The sequence below is a fragment of the Excalfactoria chinensis genome, chromosome 1 (genome assembly GCF_039878825.1).
Source record: "Excalfactoria chinensis isolate bCotChi1 chromosome 1, bCotChi1.hap2, whole genome shotgun sequence".
In the NCBI taxonomy this organism is placed as follows: domain Eukaryota; kingdom Metazoa; phylum Chordata; class Aves; order Galliformes; family Phasianidae; genus Excalfactoria; species Excalfactoria chinensis.
The window spans coordinates 32618383-32636925 of record NC_092825.1 but is presented as its reverse complement, the minus strand read 5'-3'; the positions used below and the strand labels follow the sequence as shown (position 1 = coordinate 32636925).

At 41.3% G+C, this 18543-nt stretch overlaps 1 protein-coding gene across 17 annotated transcripts in view; it reads left to right on the top strand.

Annotated features, from left to right (window-relative positions):
* GRIP1 (glutamate receptor interacting protein 1) overlaps positions 1 to 18543 on the top strand; it is a 297390-nt gene that overhangs the window by 271723 nt on the left and 7124 nt on the right. For 9 of the 17 annotated variants that reach the window (XM_072327124.1, XM_072327106.1, XM_072327157.1 and 6 more), the window contains 8 exons: positions 4142 to 4286; positions 5272 to 5411; positions 5585 to 5773; positions 9089 to 9245; positions 10474 to 10674; positions 13048 to 13159; positions 13310 to 13354; positions 15917 to 16150. In XM_072327124.1, the coding sequence (XP_072183225.1) occupies positions 4142 to 4286; positions 5272 to 5411; positions 5585 to 5773; positions 9089 to 9245; positions 10474 to 10674; positions 13048 to 13159; positions 13310 to 13354; positions 15917 to 16150 (1223 nt within the window). The remainder of the gene's footprint in view (positions 1 to 4141; positions 4287 to 5271; positions 5412 to 5584; positions 5774 to 9088; positions 9246 to 10473; positions 10675 to 13047; positions 13160 to 13309; positions 13355 to 15916; positions 16151 to 18543) is intronic. The other 8 variants (XM_072327180.1, XM_072327202.1, XM_072327098.1 and 5 more) reach the window with 2 other exon arrangements.

Here is an 18543-nt window from a genome sequence, read left to right as displayed (position 1 = left end):
ATCGCCTACAGGCATATTAAATAACAGTGGTCCCAGCATTGATCCCCATGAAAGGTTACTCGTCACCAGTCTCCACTTGGACACTAAGCTACTGACCACAACTCTCTGAGTTTGACCACCAGCCAATTCCTTATCCATGGAGTGGTCCATCTGTCCAATCCATTTTTCTCGAACTTGGCAACCAGGATGTCATATGGAACAGTGTCAAACACTTGCACAAGTTCAGGTAAATGATGTCAGTTGTTCTTCCTTTATCCTCTGGTGCTGTAACTCCATCATAAAAGGCCACCAAGTTTGTAAGACATGACTTGTCCATGGTTGGGGCAATGTTGGGGCAATGTTGATTACTACCAATCACCCTATCTTTATTTTCTGTGAGCCTTAGTGGGGCCTTCAGAATGATCTTTTCCATCATCTTGCCAGGCACAGAGGCGAGACTGATTGGCCTGTAGTTCCTGCTTCCACTCCCTATAGACTTTCTTTTTGCACTTAAGTAGGTCCAGGAGCTCTTTGTTGATCCATGGAGGCCTCCTGGCATTCTTGCCTGCCTTCCTTTTTTTGAGGATGCAGTTTCTGGGCTAGCCAACTTTCTTGGGCTCCCCTTCCCTCCAGGGGAATCCCACATCCCCCTCATCCCCCTACCAAGCAGTTCTCTGAAGAGCTCGAAGTCCACTCTCCTGAAGTCCAGAGCAGCAAGCTTGTTGCGCACCCTTTCAGATGCCCTAAGGATCTTCAGCTCCACAATTTCATGGTCACCACAGTCAAGGCTGCCCTTTAGCTTCACATTACTCACCAGCCCCTCCTCACTGGCAAAGACAAGGTCCAGCATAGCACTTTTTCTCATGGGCTCCACTTGAAAGAGGAAGTTATCATCAAGATGTTCCAGGAACCTCTTCGATTTCTGGTGCCTTGCGGTGTTGTCCCTCAAACAGATATCAGGGTGGTTGAAGTCCCCCACGAGGACCGTGTTTTGCAAATATGAAGCTGCTCCTATCTGTTTATAGAAGGCCTCATCCACTCAGTCTTCCTGATCGGGCAGCCTGTAGCATTCCTCCACTACAGTGTCTTTTTCCCCTGCCTTCCCTTTAACCCTAACCCATAAGTTCTCTGTCAGCTCATCATCTGTCCCCAGGTGGAGCTCTATGAAGTCCGTCTGGTTGTTGATGTAGAGGAAAATACAGAATCACAGAATCGTAGGGGTTGGAAGGGACCTCCAGAGATCATCGAGTCCAACCCCGCTGCCAAAGCAGGCTCCCTACACCACGTCGCAAAGCTCGGCCTCCAGGCGGGTCTTGAATATCTCCAGAGAAGGAGACTTCACAACCCCCCTGGGCAGCCTGTTCCAGTGCTCCGTCACCCTCACTGTAAAGAAGTTCTTGCGCACATTTGTGCAGAACTTCCTATGCTCCAGTTTCTGTCTGTTTCCCCTTGTCCTGTCTCCACACACTGCTGAAAAGAGCCTGGCCACGCCACTTTGCCCCCCACACCTCAGATATTTATAGACATGGATCAGGTCCCCTCTCAGTCTTCTTTTCTCAGGGCTAAACGGACCCAGTTCACTTAGCCTTTATTCATAGGGGAGATGCTCCTGACCCTTCACCACCTTTGTGGCCCTCCGCTGGACTCTTTCCAAGAGATCTGTGTCTTCTTTGTACTGGGGAACCCAGAACTGGACACAATACTCCAGATGAGGCCTTAACCAGGGCAGAGTAGAGGGGGAGGATCACCTCCCTTGACCTGCTGGCTACGCTCTTTTTAATGCACCCCAGAATGCCATTGGCCTTTTTGGCCATGAGGGCACACTGCTGGCTCATGGCCAACCTGTCGTCCACCAGGACGCCCAGGTCCCTCTCAGCAGAGCTCCTCTCCAGCAGGTCATCCCCCAACCTGTACTGGTGCATGCAATTATTCCTCCTTAGGTGCAAGGCTCTACACTTGCTTTTGATAAACCTCATCTGGTTTTCCTTGTTCTCTCCATACTCCTTCCTTCTCTAGCCAATTTAATATGGCTCAGAGCTATGTCCGTCAGAGAAAAAATCATAGAATTATCCACAGTTGCATCACTAAAAGAAAAGAAAGAAGGAAAATCTCAAAAACATGAGAACCCCCCCCCCCCCCCCCCCCAAATATCTTAATTTGATTGCATTTCCTCCCTGAGTGGAAGCATGTTTTCAGCAATCTTTCCTTCTTTTTTCCTGCTATCTTCCAATTATGAGGATAGTTTTATCACCTGAATAACCTAATGGCTACCAGCCTTTTTCAAGTAGCAGAATTCTTTGCTTTCATGTGAGAACTGGCCTTTATTCTGAATTCAGGCCACTTTTAAGCTATGTTTTTGAATAGCTTTGATTTGTAATGCCTGGAAGGAGCATCAAAGAGAGTAGTGTAGCAATTTGACATTTGTTGCATTCTACCATTAATTTTCTTAACTAGGGTAAGAAAGACATAATGGACTGGTCTCCTTTCTAGTCAGTCACTAAGATCTATAAACTTCCAACTCTCATGTGGCAGGACTGCTGTATGATTAATATCTTCTTTTTCACTTGCCATAGGTAACAGGGAAACATTAGCATTGTGTCAGCCCTTAGCAGATACTGGCTATTCCATTTTCAATTAGCTTGGGGGATTACTCTTCATCCTTCTGTGGAAGTCCTGCAACATGTCAATGCCATACCTGCGTAAACATTATCAGTGTTAGGTCTCAGAGGATTTGTCATTGCCTCATGAACACAACAGGCAAGCAAGAGCAATCTACTATAGGAAAATCTGCTTCAGCAGGGGGGCTGGATTAGATGATCTCCAGAGGTCTCTTCCAACCCCAGCCGTACTGTGATTCCTCTGTGGAATGATTCTGTTAGCAATAGCAAGTGGGAAATAGGAGGGATTTGGGATGGGGGAAAGTAGACCTAAATTTTCTGAAAATTAGGAAGAAACAAAGTAACTTCAAAGATATTAGTGTTTCTCCAGCTCTGCTGAAGTACCACATGCAGCCTTGGAAGGAGGCAGTACTTTAAACCTATGGAGTGATGCAGTTTTCTTTTTCTACTCTTAAAACTTGAATTGAGCGCTTGAATTTTCTGACTTGTCTCAGGTTAGTTCTAGTCACATTTACTCAGTGTGCATCTTAGACATTTTCCACACTTGCTGAACCATTCAAAATGTCATTACCCACAGATGCAGGAAATGTTGCTTGCCAGGCCAGACACCTTGGCTGAATATCAATATCATAAGATGGGCAAGGGAGCATTTGACCTGAGGAGAAACAGGAGAAATTTGACATTTAAAGTTTTAAAGTATTCCTTCAGAACTAAAAGAAACTACAGCTGATTTCTCTCCTACTGTGATGCATTTTGGATAATATGTGAAGGAGATGCACTGTATTAATAAAGCATTCCTTCCTGTTGGTGCAGCACCAACTGGGTATCGTTTGCAGAAAATACCCTGTACTTAGCTTAGCCAGAGATAAATTCTTTCCATTTATGATGATTATTTGGTGGTGCTAGCATTTCAAAACAATGCAAATTTCATGAAAATAGTGAGATAAATAAAATCGAATGGAGTTGTTATTCAATTCAGTTAATAATTCTGAATTCAGAAGCTAGTTTTTATTCAATTCTGAAAGTTGAAAATTTCTCCATTAAAAAGAGGGGATGTATTACAGGTTTTCTTAGCAGCAGAAGTGTTCATCTCATGATGACTTTTGGCCTTTCCCACCATTTTTTTAAGGAAGTTAGTTTAAAAATTGTTGAATTCTCCTTTGTTGTGAATACCTTCCATTCAATTCAAGGAGCAGAAAGGTTCTGGAATTTACTATGCCAGTAGTAAAGCATTTCTTCTCTAATTAAATAGCCCGAAGTCACATTTTAATAGGAAGAAGGTACTAAGATTTTAAACAGTAGAATTCAGTCCTGTTCCAGTAAGGAGAGTTGTTTTAGTGGCGTCAATGTAAGCACGTTCTGGCAATAAAGAAGTTGCACAAAGTGTGTTTTTTCTTCTAAATAATCCAGTAGAGTCTGATGAAGATGTGTATCTGAAATATGATCCTGAAAATGCTCAATTAGAGTCACTAGATTGAATGTGTTATTTTTTTCATTCCCTCTTTCATAAGAAACCAACTGCATCTGTTTGGCATTTATTACAGATGAACAGGAGAGCTCAGGAGCAATTATTTATACTGTTGAGCTGAAACGCTATGGTGGACCTCTTGGAATTACAATCTCTGGTACAGAAGAGCCTTTTGATCCCATAATCATTTCCAGCCTTACAAAAGGAGGATTAGCTGAAAGGTATATTGGAAGGCAAATTACTTTTAAGTATTCTTTTTGTCGAGATAAAGGTTAATTTTGTTGACCCAACCAGGCTAATTTTCGTGGGTTAGCAGCTCTTTGGTTCTGAGCTTAAAACATTTTTGCTGTCATTTTGTGATTATTACTGAGTTCAGGAGCATCTTAACAGGATGTTCTTGCAAATACAGATCAGAGCAAATTGTGACCCATATTTTAAATATCATTGGAAGACCTACTCAGTCACAGGAACATTCTTTTAAAAGTGGTAACATTTCATGTTAGAACAGGTGAGGAAAGCACTTCATGTATCTAACTTTATCTGAAAATATGCCCAGAGTGTCTGTATATGCACTTATTGTACCATAGCTAACCCAAGGAGAAGAAATGTTCCTCATAGTAAGTAATGTATAGAGAATAATTGAAATCCTAAGGTTTTCTGTCACCCGTCACCATTATGACAGGTAGAGCCATTGCAACTTGTAAGTTTTATGATAGTTGCAGAGAAAATTTAAGGAACACAAAAAACGATATTTTTGCTCAGCCAGAACAACGGTGCATTTACACAAAGAGAATTTATTTTCTTCTTATGACACAATCCATCTGGAAAGCTGCATTGGTGAAATAGCAGGCTGCTTGTTCACCCTGCTGTTATCCGTTCCGTGATTCTAGAAACATTGCATTAGTTTCAAAATCTATCGAACTTACTACTGAGATTATTCTTAACCAGATGGGCTGCAATGGATATCATCCACAGCTTATTAACTACTGCAGTAACACCGAAATCCAAATCTCCATGCTTCATCTCTGCTATTGCCACCACAACAAAGGTGACTCGCCCTAAGCGTTTCTAACAATAGAATTAATGTGTAACACAGCTATGAATGCAAAACAAAAGAAAGATGAGAGTTTAATGCCTCTAAAGATGCAAATAAATGGTTTTTTTTTAATCCCGCTCTTCTAATGTTTAACTTCTCTCTTGCTGTAGAACTGGGGCAATCCACATAGGAGACAGAATCCTAGCAATAAATAGTAGCAGCCTGAAAGGAAAGCCTTTGAGTGAAGCCATTCATTTATTACAGATGGCAGGAGAAACTGTCACCTTGAAAATCAAGAAGCAGACAGATGGTAAGTATGGCCAGAGTAGCATCAATGGTCTTTAATGCATGTGTTTTTACAGATTATGAAGTGTTTAGGCCATCTCTGTAGAAAATGTCAGGTCAGTAGCAAAAAAAGCATGTTCTTAGAACTGCATTCAAGCAATGACCATCCCTTTTTCTTTTTTTAATAACCCTGTTCAGCTACAAGTCCCAAGAAATTTTCTGTCCCTGTGGGTCATATAACCGAGCTGAGTGACGCTGAAGATGAAACCTCTGCTGCACAGAAATCTGGCAAACTCTCAGACATCTATTCTGCTACAGTCCCCAGTGTTGACAGCGCAGTAGAGTCATGGGATGGCTCTGGTATTGATACCAGCTTTGGAAATCAAGGTACTATCAAGAATACAGTCAGTGTGTAAAGTGGAAGTAATTACTGTCTTCTTGGTTGACCTTCCTTTGCCCTAAAGACAACCTTGTCTGTACTAAGTTTAAACCTTCTACTTTGTAATGTGCTGGTGTCTCCTTATGGCCACACACCTTGTCAGGCAATGATTTCTTATGCGTGGCTGGCCTCAAATTCATTCTTTTATGACAATGTGCTATGTTATGAAGCATTTATCAATACATTAACAGGCTTTTGTTAGCTTTTCTGACATCTGAATAGCCCAGTCCATAGCTCATGCTAAATGAGTTTATCCTTCAAATATAGATCAATGCAAAGCACAGATCACTCTGAAGGTGTTCATGAATTTGATGCCCATGGGCAGCAATTTTTAACAGACAACACATTTATTATAAAGTGCTGAAGGGAGAACATTAAGCATTACTCACGATCTGTAAAATTTGCTTCTCCCTCATTACTGTAGTATGGACAATTAACTTTCAGCCCTCAAAAACTATTTTTCAGTTGGAAGACATGATTTTATATTAAATTTTATACTTCTGTTTTACTTGTTTCAATAAGATTTTCAGTATTTGGTTTTTTTGAAAGCAGAATGGTTTGTTTGAACATGAGGTCAAGAAGTAGCTGATGTTACTGCTAATGGCCATTTTTTTGGTCGTTCTTTAGTTGTTAAATATTTCTTAGCCTTACTGCGTGAATTTTGTCATTAACTTTCCTTTCTACAGGATGGTCTCAGTACACTTAATTACAGCTCCTGTTTGGACAGGACTAGGGGCAATGGGCTGAAACTTCAGCATAGGAAGTTCCGCACGAATGTGCGCAAGAACTTCTTTACAGTGAGTGTGACGGAGCACTGGAACAGGCTGCCCAGGGAGGTGGTGGAGTCTCCTTCTCTGGAGATATTCAAGACCCGCCTGGACGCCTACCTGTGTGATGTGGTTTAGGGAGCCTGCTTTGGCAGGGGGGTTGGACTCGATGATCTCTAGAGGTCCCTTCCAACCCCTATAATTCTGTGATTCTGTGATTTTCTACATTTTACTTTTAACTTAATGTTACGCATAACATTTTATTTTATACCCAATATAATGAGATAACCTCCTGTGTAATTTCACTGGAGTTGGAGTTCAGATGAATTTGTTACCTCTTATGTTTTTAACTGTTTTGGCTAGACTGTCAAAATAAATCATGTTAGATTTTCTTCTCTTTTGTTTGTTTGGTTGGTTTTGTTTTAAGTTCTAGGGAATATATTTTGCGGAAAGTGAGAAAATGATGCTTCTCATTTTGTATTTGAATTGATTACATCTGAGGCAAGTTATTCAACTGTGGAAAGAACCAAGGCCCAGAGTGCTTTCTTAAATCCTGATAATTCAGACTCCCTACCAAAAACTAAACCAGTGTCTCAAAATGGATCCTCTGTCTCCCTTAAGTAAATCACCCAGACTTGGCTGGGTACACGGTACTTCTCTTAAGCAGCCTGAGTGTAATCAGAGTTGTGCCTTATCCCTGACTGTGGTACTGCTGTGACCCACATTTCTATTAGAGATCATTCTAACTTGACCTGTCATTTGGCTTCTTTCCAAACCTTTCTTGGCATAAGCACAGACAAAGCAAAATGAGGAGTTTGGGGAATATTTCTGGAGCATCAGATAATGCTTTATCCTGTTAGTTACTGATTCAGTGCTGGTGAGACATCCTTTCTCTCCTTGAACTGACACCCTGTTTTGTACCTTTGTCTGATATGTGTGCCTTAGAAATCTGGAGGTTTCCCCTCACAACAGTTGCATTTTCACATCCAAAAATCTTGGTATGATTTAGGAGTCTGTTAATGTTTGTCAATTAGCTAGAAAAAAGCACACAATTCTGTGGTTGCATAGGATTTGAAGGAGACAGGTCTGGACTGATAGGTGGAAGTGAATTGACCTCTTTAGAGAGGCGACAGCAGTAATATTGGTTAGCCATCAACAAAACAGAATTTTCTAATACACTACACACCTCAGAAAATGCCAGCTACAGAGACTGAAAAAGGAATTTGTTGAGGTGAATATATATTTACAGCACTTCTACTGTACTGGAATTTATGTACCAGATCAGCATCAGATTCTGACAAGTTAATCCATATGTTCATTTTAATATGCTGCTAAAAAGCTCGACTCCATTGGCTTCCTACTTGGAATTTAAATCAGAGTTAATTCAGTAAAAGAAAAGCTATTGAACTACTACCAGTGCTGCTTTTAAGATAAAAGCATGCAGAAAAAAACTCTTCAGATACCAGGGCTGTCTGATGCCACGTGCACAGCCTTGAAACATTTGGAAACAGCTAATAGAATGGTCTCTTTCAGCAAGCTGAGCTTTCCGAGGGTGTTTATTGTTCCCAGGTGCACATGCTTCTCCTGAGACAGGTCTTTCCTCAGCTTTCCTTGTGAAAAGCAACATCCCTGACAAGAGCAAGTCCCCTCTGCCCAAAGGGTCATGCTGTGGAGGTCAGGCATGTTAAGTCTTTTCTCAAGGCAGTGCAGCCACACAGAGCTGTGATGGCTGTGACAGCACAGTCCTACACCTGTGTTATTGATCTCTTGCCCCATTGGTGCCAAAACTGTCACCCTCTTTCCTGTTGGGGCACTTAATCCAGTTGATGGTCACCGGAGAGCATCTGTGCTGTGCCAACTTTTGCATCTTAATAGCCATAATGCAGATCAGTAGCATGCAAAATTGACTCTTAATTTGTCACTAATTTTTGGCTGCATTGCATCCAAATTTGAGGAAGTTACTAAGAAGAAAAAAGTGTCTTACTGGTCATCTAAGAAGTCAAGTTTGTGTGTTTCTTTTAATGAATCCTTTTGAACTCTATTTAATAGATCTGAAGCATTTTTTCCTTAATAGATTAAATTTTGGATATTTCGCACATTATCAATTTAACACATGGTGAACATTCATATGTTATTCACTAGTATTCAAAGTCAAGTCAAATTGGATACTGATAGTCTTTTGGAAATGTCCTGCATAAAGTGTTGGAAGTAGATGAGACACAAAGGATAGGAAATCTGGGTTGGATATATTGAAGATTTTGCTTTTGACCAGCTTTCACAGAAGAAGCTTTTAGAGCACTGCTAATTTGGGGCATAATTGAAGTCATTTATTATGCTAAATATCTGGCTGCTACTACTACTACTACTACCACTTCAATAGTATCAGTAATGTAATTATCAGTCCACATTCAAGTTCTAGAGAACCTAGTTTTAAAGATCTACTTTTATGTCCTTACAATATTTACAGTGGTATTAATATAGAATTCATCATTTTAGGGCCCAGCTATCAGGCTTCAGGGTACAACTTCAATGCCTATGAATGGAGGAGTCCTAAACAGAGGGGCAGTTTGTCCCCTCCAAGCAGACCACGAAACCACCCATTTCATGACACAGTACTGAGTGATGATGAATGGGACCGACCTACAGCAAGCAGGTAAGCTCTTGTTCAAGTTTCTGTTTTCTTATCTGCAGCTGCATTAGTGCCTCAAATGTGGACAGCTGTTGTATAGAATGAAATTATTCTTTCCTAACTCATCTGTAGCAGCTCATTCTCTAAATATGAGTTATAGTATTTATAATGAATGAAACTTATCAGAGTAGATAAATGGCGTTTGTGGAAAATTATGATGCCAAAAATAAGGCGTATATTTATTTTCAGTTACTTGAAAGCAAACAAACAGAAACAGAACAAAACAAAGATTTCAGTACTTGTTGTACCCATTAGTCGGGACTTGCAGATGCACACATCCTTCATTAGAAATACAGACTCTTTGTGTAGCAGCACAATGAGCCTGAAGTCTCAGTTTAGTTTCTTACTACAGGAAACCTTTCCTATATGAACCTGCTGGATAAGTAAATCTGTAAGTTTTAAACTAATTAGCTTTGAAATGTAAATCAAGGCAGGGTTTAGGTGACTATGCAGCTTTTTGGAAGCTGAATGATAAATCCTCCAATACAGCAGGTTGCCCAGTGGCATTTTATCTGGGGACAAGTCTGTCATGATGATGTAAGTGAGAATACTCAGCCTCTGTCCAGCTCCTTTGGTCCCTGCCGGCCACAAGTATACTAGAAGTTTTCATAGGCTGTTCATGGAAAACACTTAATAAAGGAAATGATTGTTGTTTTATTCCCATTTTTACTAAGTGTGCTGTCTGTAATTTGAGAGCAGTATTTTTATCCACATTAAAAGCTCATCTTTTGTTTCCCAGATGAGATGCAGCCACAGATTCCAGATCACCCGCTGTTTTACAGTTACATAAGTAATAGGTTAAAAAAGTTGATGAGCAGGGAACCAGAAAGTCAGACTGTAAAATGCAGAATATTCTGAATTACAAGCATGTATTCCACTACCATTTTAAAGCACAGTTCAAAAAAAGTATGCGCATTAAAGAGGCTTGTTCTACTTACACCTGAGAGATACAGCAGAAATTAAATAATGGTTAAATAATGGTTATTTTAATATCGTATCTGTAAAATGAATTATGCCAGACCTGCTGGTACTCCTGTGCCAAGTGCTGGAGTATTTGAGAAGGATGTATCTGTTCTTCCAGCCTGTGAGAGGTAACTCCAGAACCAAAGCAGCCCTTCTATGCTTCTAGCTAAGCACTCTGTCTTCTTCTCTAACACTAAAAGGTATTTTTTCTTACCTTTATTTTGTGTAGCACAGCTTCCAAGAACGTGTGGCAACAGAAAGAAACTGAGACGCTGGGAGAGAATCAAGAAAATCATTTAAAGCAGACTTCTGTAGAAAGGTCAGGGGGAGAGAACATCAGGAGCATGAAGAAAGAGGGCAAGCTGTGGAAGGGTGCCTCTGGTGGGCAGAGGAAAGGTGGGGGACAGCTGGAAGAGTGGAATACTTCCAGGTAGGAAAACTGTGCACAGGAGTGAGACCTGACTGGGCTGGGGCTGAGGGGGAGGGAGAGCAGAAAGAAAGTAAATACTTTTGAGAAATGAGAAAAAGGAGAAAAATGGGTAAAACATGTCACTAACATGCCAGTGAGTGATAATAGCATTTCAACTGGAAGAGAATGAAACCAGAGAGCATAAGCTGCTCCGTAGCCTTGTTTCTACCTACCACTGACAGGCAGAATAGGTCAGTTATATCTCCTACTCCCAAGGAAGGTTTTTTGCACATTAAAACGTTATCTACAGAAACGAGTCTGCCAGTTCCTGGAACAAGCTATCACTTCCTGATAGAGAAGAAAAAAAAAGGGGGGAGGGAGATGCAGAATTAGGGGATGTGCTCTCTTATTTGGCAGCAAGAGCCAAACCATAGGCACTTGTGGCTTCATATCCGTCCCAGTACCCTTGGCATGTTTGTGTTTCTGAATTCCTGGTGGCTCTTTGAATGAGCATCAGAAAGACAGATTTCTTTGCTGCAGCTCAAACAATATTTCACGTGACATAAAACCAATCTCTCAGATTTGTTTCAGGAAAAAAAGAAAAAATAGATGAGAAATGTTTTTGAAGGCTCTTTTTTCTGATGCAGTTGCTCAGCTACAAATCAGCTTATTAATGTGGCTATAATGGAGGTGAAAATGTTGAACATTTCACATGCCAGGAGATAAGATTCAGAAAAAGCATAAGAGGAGGTGAGGGCAGAGAGAAGAATTGTTCCAGCCAAAAAGATGTCCGGACTTACAGGCATTATAATTTCAGATTTCATAGAGTTGTTAGAGAAGGAATGGACCTCCTATTCTAGGAAATGCAGCCTTTGCTGGATAGACATATAAACCTGTTCATTAACTCAAGTTCTGTTTTACATTACACTATTACTATCCAATATAAAGAAAGGTATTGGATAAAGTAGTTGATGTTCATCGTTAGCCATTAGAATAACTACTTAGGTTGATTGAAAGACCTAATTTCAGATGTCAAGGATCTTTCTAAAATCATGTTTTAAATACTTTCTTATCTTGCCTGAGAGGAATTGCATCTGTGATCTGAGTAGGTATTCTCACCATTGCTGTATCTATTGCAATATCTTAGAGGAGACACTGATGCTAGATGGAGAATCATTGCAATAGGAGTTTGAAATGGCTGACCATTGTCTGCTTGATTGATAGTAGCTTAAGAAAGCATCTCAGAAGCAGTGTATCCTGTGTGTGAAGCATTCAAGCTATGGTTGGTTGTGCTGGGCAGTTCCCCCATTTAAAAGCTATCACGTTAACCGTGTTACATTCATGCTATTCTCAGTAACACTGTTTGTCAAGCAAGGCCTCAGATGCTTCCATAATAGTGTTTGCTCTGTTTGTGTGATGTTAAGCGCCACTAGCTTCAGTCTATGGGTAGCTGCTCCAAAGTAACAGCTTGCTGCCTCCAAAAGGCCGAATTCTCATTCTTTCCTTCCCTCATCCTCCCCCTCAGCCTTTCAGCAGCCCCCTCCCTTGCAGCCGCTTTGACGCTTGTGTGAACCTTCATTGAGCTGACCTCCTTTGCTAAGGCAGCATAAAACTCCGGCTTCCTGCCCTCACACACACACACACACAGTGGCGGTGTTGCTTTGGGCTGTTTCTGCAGAGTTGGCATCTTGGTCTGACCTTTCTTACTGGGCAGCTTTCCTAAGCATCACTGTCCCTAACAGCTTGCTCAGGAGTGCTAGTAATAATGCTGCAGTGTTTTTATGAAACATCAGAGATCTAGGTCTCCATGCAAACCAGTTGCATCTCTGGAGGTTTCTCTGTGTTTGTGTATAAAATTACTGGAGCAGTTTCTGTTATGGCACTCAGGTGGGGTTAAACTGATAATAAGCGCAGCTTAGTCTGAAGGAATCAGTGAAAACACCATTATCCCTCTGTTGCAAAATGCAGTTTGTCAAAATGAGAGCTCTTCACATTTCCCTGAAAGAAGTCTGTGAGGTTGAAAGGTTTTATTACAAACGTTTTGCTGCACAGAGCAGCTCTGCCCTGGTTGATTCGTTAATTTGCATAGGGAGGACCCAGTTTCAGATCAGTAGAAATGTATATTCAACTGTTCTTGAAATCCACGTGTCTCCTTCCTGAACAACACCCTGCTCAGATCCTGCCGGCTGCTCGTGACTGCCAGGTGATGGGAAGACCTGGCTGCCATGTGCTCTGCATGCCCATCCGGCCTCTCCCAACCAGAGACCTCCCCACTCCTGCCTACCTACCGTAACGTTCTGTCATTCAACTTGCGATCTGTGGCAAGGCACGTGTGTAAAATATGTTTTCAAGGGGAAACGATCCATCTTTTTTAACCTCTCATTGTAAATCTAGCTTCGCAGGTACCCATGATAACATCGAGGCTGACCAGGAGGAAAACTTCTGGTCTCAGGCTCTGGAGGATTTAGAGACCTGTGGCCAGTCAGGAATTCTGAGGGAACTAGAGGTAGAACAATCTTAACCTTTCTTTCCGATTATAGTGAAATATAATGGTTTTGGTTCGGTTTACATTCATTTTATTTTCTCCTTTTTTCTTTTTCTTTTAATTTGCACTAATCGCACCAATTCATTTAAAAGCTTTAACCCCTCTCCACAGGACAAGGCTGACAGGCGTCTGTGTTTGAGAAACATGACTCTCTTGGTACCTACCCTTTACGTTTATCTTTTCGCTTGTGCAGTTGCCTCCCCCACCCCTAACCGGAGCTATTTTCTTTTACTCAATGCAACTGAAATTCTATGAACGTGTTCACCCCAGAGCTTTTGACTTGTAGCTTCTGCTGTGCGTCCCATTGATGCTGTTTGCACAGGCAGCAAACGGTGCAGAACTTCCTCAGTGGGCATAGCCTCCCTGCGGCAGCGCATCCCATTCTCTTGCAGCCGCTTGATGCAGCTTTTCTTAGCATGCTGTAGGTTGTCTTTTAAATTGAAGCTTAATTTGATTAAGATGAACATAAAAGAAAATAATATTATCGAGATATCGGATACAGCCTTACCACTGTGAAAAGAGAGAAAGCCCTGCTAACATGAGTAATGTTTTGTTATGCAGCAATTTCTTCACTGGGTAACATATTTTATCCTGAACTTAATTGCAAATCTAACTTCATAGCAGGTTGTGTGGGGGGGTGAAGAAAGGGGGCAGAGGAACTTTGAGTCTATTTTTCTAATCACCTTTACTCAAAGTTCTCTAATTGGAGCAGTTAAAATTATGCTGGCGCTGAAAGTTGAGGAACGAAAGGTCCTAAAATATTTTCTTTTATGTTCTTTTAAATTCCTGGAGCTGCGAAACTGGCAGAATCTCATTTTCATTTTTATGTCATTGAAGTCCTTTAGCAGCCAGGAGGAATGTGAATGGCATAACTGAGGGAAAGTTTTTCAGTCTAGATTAATTTACTCCTTCAGATTTACGGCTTCTGTATTGCATGTACGGATAGCAAAATGTGATTCTCGTGTATTTGTTATTGCAAACCAGAGAAAAGCAGGAGAAAATGTTATATGGGTTTAATTCCATAGTTAGATATGGTTTCGTACTGCAGGCTTCGCGTGCAGTTCTCAATATTCAGAGCACAATAAAAGAAGATGGAAGTAAGTAATTCAGAAATGGAAATAGATCATTCGGAATTCAGTTACTTCAACACGTTGAGTTTCCCTCAGCCTTCTACAAAAGCAGCCACCTCCATTTTACAAAAGTGAAATTCAGATCCACAGATGCTGTAACGTTTATAGCATCGCTTTCTTGCACAGCTCACAGATCTGAAAAGAAAGCAAGGCTCATTCAGCATGACAGGGAGCTGAGAATGGCAATGCCTCTATTTTATGAAGTACCATCGCATAGTCAAGGACTTCTTCTCATTTTTCATTCCAAGGTCTTCAGCCAAACAGCAAAAAAACCTGTTGTTTGCCAAGTCCCCTAGCTGCTTTGCTCCATCAGAGAGTAATGTCAGTCAGCAGTGAGCACAAGAGAGACTGTTAAAGTACAGATTATCTTATAGTGAAAGTAGTGCTGGAGTTGGGAGAAAGACAAGTGACAATCATGGTCACTAGACTCAGAAACAAACTTTTATTTGCCATTTTTTCCTCCTTTTTTCTCATTTTCAAGCAGGCTGTCTGCATCCTGTCCCAGTCAGATTTCAGCTTGTGTCCTGAACTCGTAGTTTCCCTTTTTTCATGTCCATCCAGGGAGAAAAAACAGGAAATTCAGTGCATCCTACCCCAACAGCAGGCTGCACTTCTGTGTGGTAACTGTGCCAAAGCACTGTTTACCTCCCATTCCCTGAAGAAGGAATTCTTTCACGATGGGTACTTTTGATGTCAGTACATTCCACCCAGTGGATGAGGTGACTTCTATTGTCTTCTTTCAGCACCCCATCCCTGGAGGCTCTCAAGGACGGGGCCCTGGGCAATATGATCTAGTGGGTGGCAGCCCTGCCCATGGCAGGAGCTTAGAAGTGGGTGAGCTCCATGTCCCTCCCAACCCAAGTTATTTTGCGATTCTGAGGTATCATGCTTTGCGCATCCTTTCATCAAACACAAAGGCTAGCTTTTACTGAGTCTAAAACCAGCAGTGAGACAGGGGCTGCTATCTCTGAACTGCTAGTACTAGCAGCTAGCACTTGCAATGTGCATGTTATGCATAATTTCTTCCAAGCAGTGTGCATACCTGCACTGAGTTTCCCCCAGGCTGGGATGGTGTCCAGGTACTGACTCTGGCAGCGCTGGCTCTACAGCTGCCTTCACGTTCTGCTGACTTTACTATTTTTTTAATAAACCTCGCACTCACAGTCAGTCTTGTAAATACCTTCCTATAGAACCACTTCCAACAAATGTAATTAGGCTGCAACTTAAATGTCATTTGATTTATGTGTGAAATATTTTTAAAGAGAACAGTTATACTGTACACTCTTCAGCCCAGTCTGCCAGAGGACGAGCTTACCAGCGCAGCCATTCCAGTGCTCAGTATTTTAGTTGAAAATGCCATCTGAAAACGTTTGCCTATGGGGTTCTGTTACTCTTGTTGTGTTTTGTTGTGGTCCTTTATTTTATAGTGACTTGCGAGCAGATTGAACATCTGTCCTCTTGCCTTTTGCTGTGCCCTGAGTGATTGTGTTTTAACAAAGAATAGATAAGTTTTTCCTACTGCTGTGAATTAACCGCTTACTTAAACCACATTCTGTGTTAAAAATTAACCTGTTCATTAATGCTCTAGGCCACAATTATGTCAGGAAGTACACTGAGTTTGAATCATGAAAACCCACAGCCTCGTAGCCAGCTGGGAAGACAAGCCAGCTTCCAGGAAAGAAGCACTGTAAGGCCACATTACAGTCAAGCTTCTCGTAGCAACACATTGCCATCAGATGTGGGGAGAAAGTCCATGGTTATGAGAAAATTTAAGCAAGAAATGAAAGAAATCATGTCACCAACTCCTGTGGAGTTACACAAGGTCTGTAATTTTTCTTCTGACAGTTTTGAAGTAATATATTCAGTGCAGGGAATCTAATTATATGGCAATACAGTGAGCACTTTTTCTAATGACTCCACGGATGTAATTCTGGGGCCGTGCATATTAGTTCTTACAAAGACATTAATGATATGTCCTTATGGGGAAAGCAAACAAATAAGATGCATCCTTGTCTACTATTTTGTTTTACAACAAATCCTCAGAAGGGTCTGCTCTTTCACAAGGAGGAACCACTGGTAATTTGAATCGACAAAACCAATAACTCCTCTCTGCAAAATGTGTTCATTAAGAAACCTAAGCTTAATTTCTAGAAATCAGGAGGGACTGGGGCTCCCATTGGTCCTTTTTCAAATTAGCACTGATTTTGAATCAAATATATGATACTCAATGTACACAGTACAGAATCCTTCGAATTAACTATTGCTTCACTCCTCTTTATAATTCCTTTGTTCTAAAAAGGATAAAAACTTTACAGTCCACGCAACTTTTCACTGATCAAGACTTACTGAAAACATATCGTAATATTAAGGTGGCTTTAGACCCATGGCAGTCATGGATAAAGTATCTTCAGATCTGCACAGGAAATACCGTGCTGGTTGAAGTCTCAAATCCAGAAAAGCCATAACAGCAACCAGTTTCCAGAACTCTGGGGAGCGTTACAATCATCATAGTATCATAGTATCGTGCGAGTTGGAAGGGACCTTAGAGATCATCGAGTCCAACTCCCAGGTTTCGAGCCCCCTGTGTAGCGAAGCAGCACTTCTACCCCTGCGCCACAGGGGGGATTCGAACCCAGGCCCTCCGGTGCCGCAAGCAGCAGCTTATACCACTGCACCACTGGGGGCACACAATGCTGTCTTTTCCTTGATGGGAATGAGTGCCCCATTTTGTACTCCTTCTTCCTCCTCAAGGTCGGAGATATTCACAGAAAGGGGACAAAAAAGCACGGCAAAATTTCTGTAAGAGGTCACAAATCACTCTCAGGGGAGTTGGTTTGCTTCCTGTTCACTATGGTTCTGACTGGGCTCAGTTCATAATTCATTCCATGTAGTGAGCTAAGGTCTCACTGAGGATGTGCTAAGTGAATACTTGTAGAAGACACTGGAGAGTGGATCTTACATATGGACAGGGAATAATTTGCCTGTGTAAGCAGTCGCTAGGATGTGTTGCAGTAGTTTAAAGCGACTTGTATTTCCAGTTTGATATGAAGAGATTAATGGGGTTGGTTGCTGTGCTCCATTTTCCTGAGTGGAAATTAAATGTGAGATGGAAGACAAGTCTATGCCAGCAGGTGCTTCATGGTGTGCTCACACCATACTGTTTTCTTCTATGGATTACAAAACCAGTCTGTTGTGACTGATAAAACAAATGCTTTGCTGGAGAAGAGGAGTCAGATTTCTACTAGTGAATCAGTATTGTTTTACAGCTGGTAGCTTTTAAATACCAGGCAATGAAAAAAGCCCTCTTTTAAGAAAAATAGCTATCAGTGCCTGGATCTTATGGTCCAGCTCACCAAAATATGCTTATACCACGTTCATTGCAGGGGAGTTGGACTAGATGACCTTTAAAGGTCCCTTCCAACTCTAAAGTTTCTAGGATTCTATGCTTCTATGCAACCCCAAGCATCATGGGCTGGTTCTGTGTTCGTGCCAATCTTAGTAATTTCCTATTGGTTCTTGTCTAGCAGTGTGTCTATTACTTTCTCTCCTCTACTTAATGTTTATGTTAGACTTCTAGTTTAACACGAATAACCCATTCAATTTCCATTTCTCAGGAAGACTTGTCCAATTAGAGTTTTCCAAAGCAGCCGCAGTGCCATAGGAGTGACTCAGAATTCACTGCCCAAGGAATTCCTTAAGTATTTTTTGTAGCAGGGCTAGCTGACAAATGTGCTCTGCCCTCTGCAGGCCAATGTCACACTATGTCGGGTAAGGGAGAGGAAGGCTGGATAAAAGTCCTCAGGCTGCAAACACAAATGAGTAGCTGTAAGGGAGCAGCAGGGTGAGCAGATGACATTACCAGCTTGTTCTTCTCAGATGCAGCCCTGTCTGAAAGGTAACACAGCCCTGAGAATTATTTTGCTTAATGCTGCAGGCTTTGCAGCAAGTTAACCTGAACTCACCACTATTTCTTGCTTAAGTGCATTGATTTCACCACATATTATTTAAATGGTCTCTGTCCTGAGAAAGCTAGGATTGAGATAAGTGTTGTACACATCTGTCACAATATTTGTTCTAGATGGTTTAATTGGTAATATTTAATTTAGCTGGATACTGTGGTGCTGTATTTGTACCCAAATTGAATTTATGCCTTTAATTGATTTTATCTACTTAGGTTAAGTGTATAGGTTAATATTTTTCTTAAAATCATAGCAG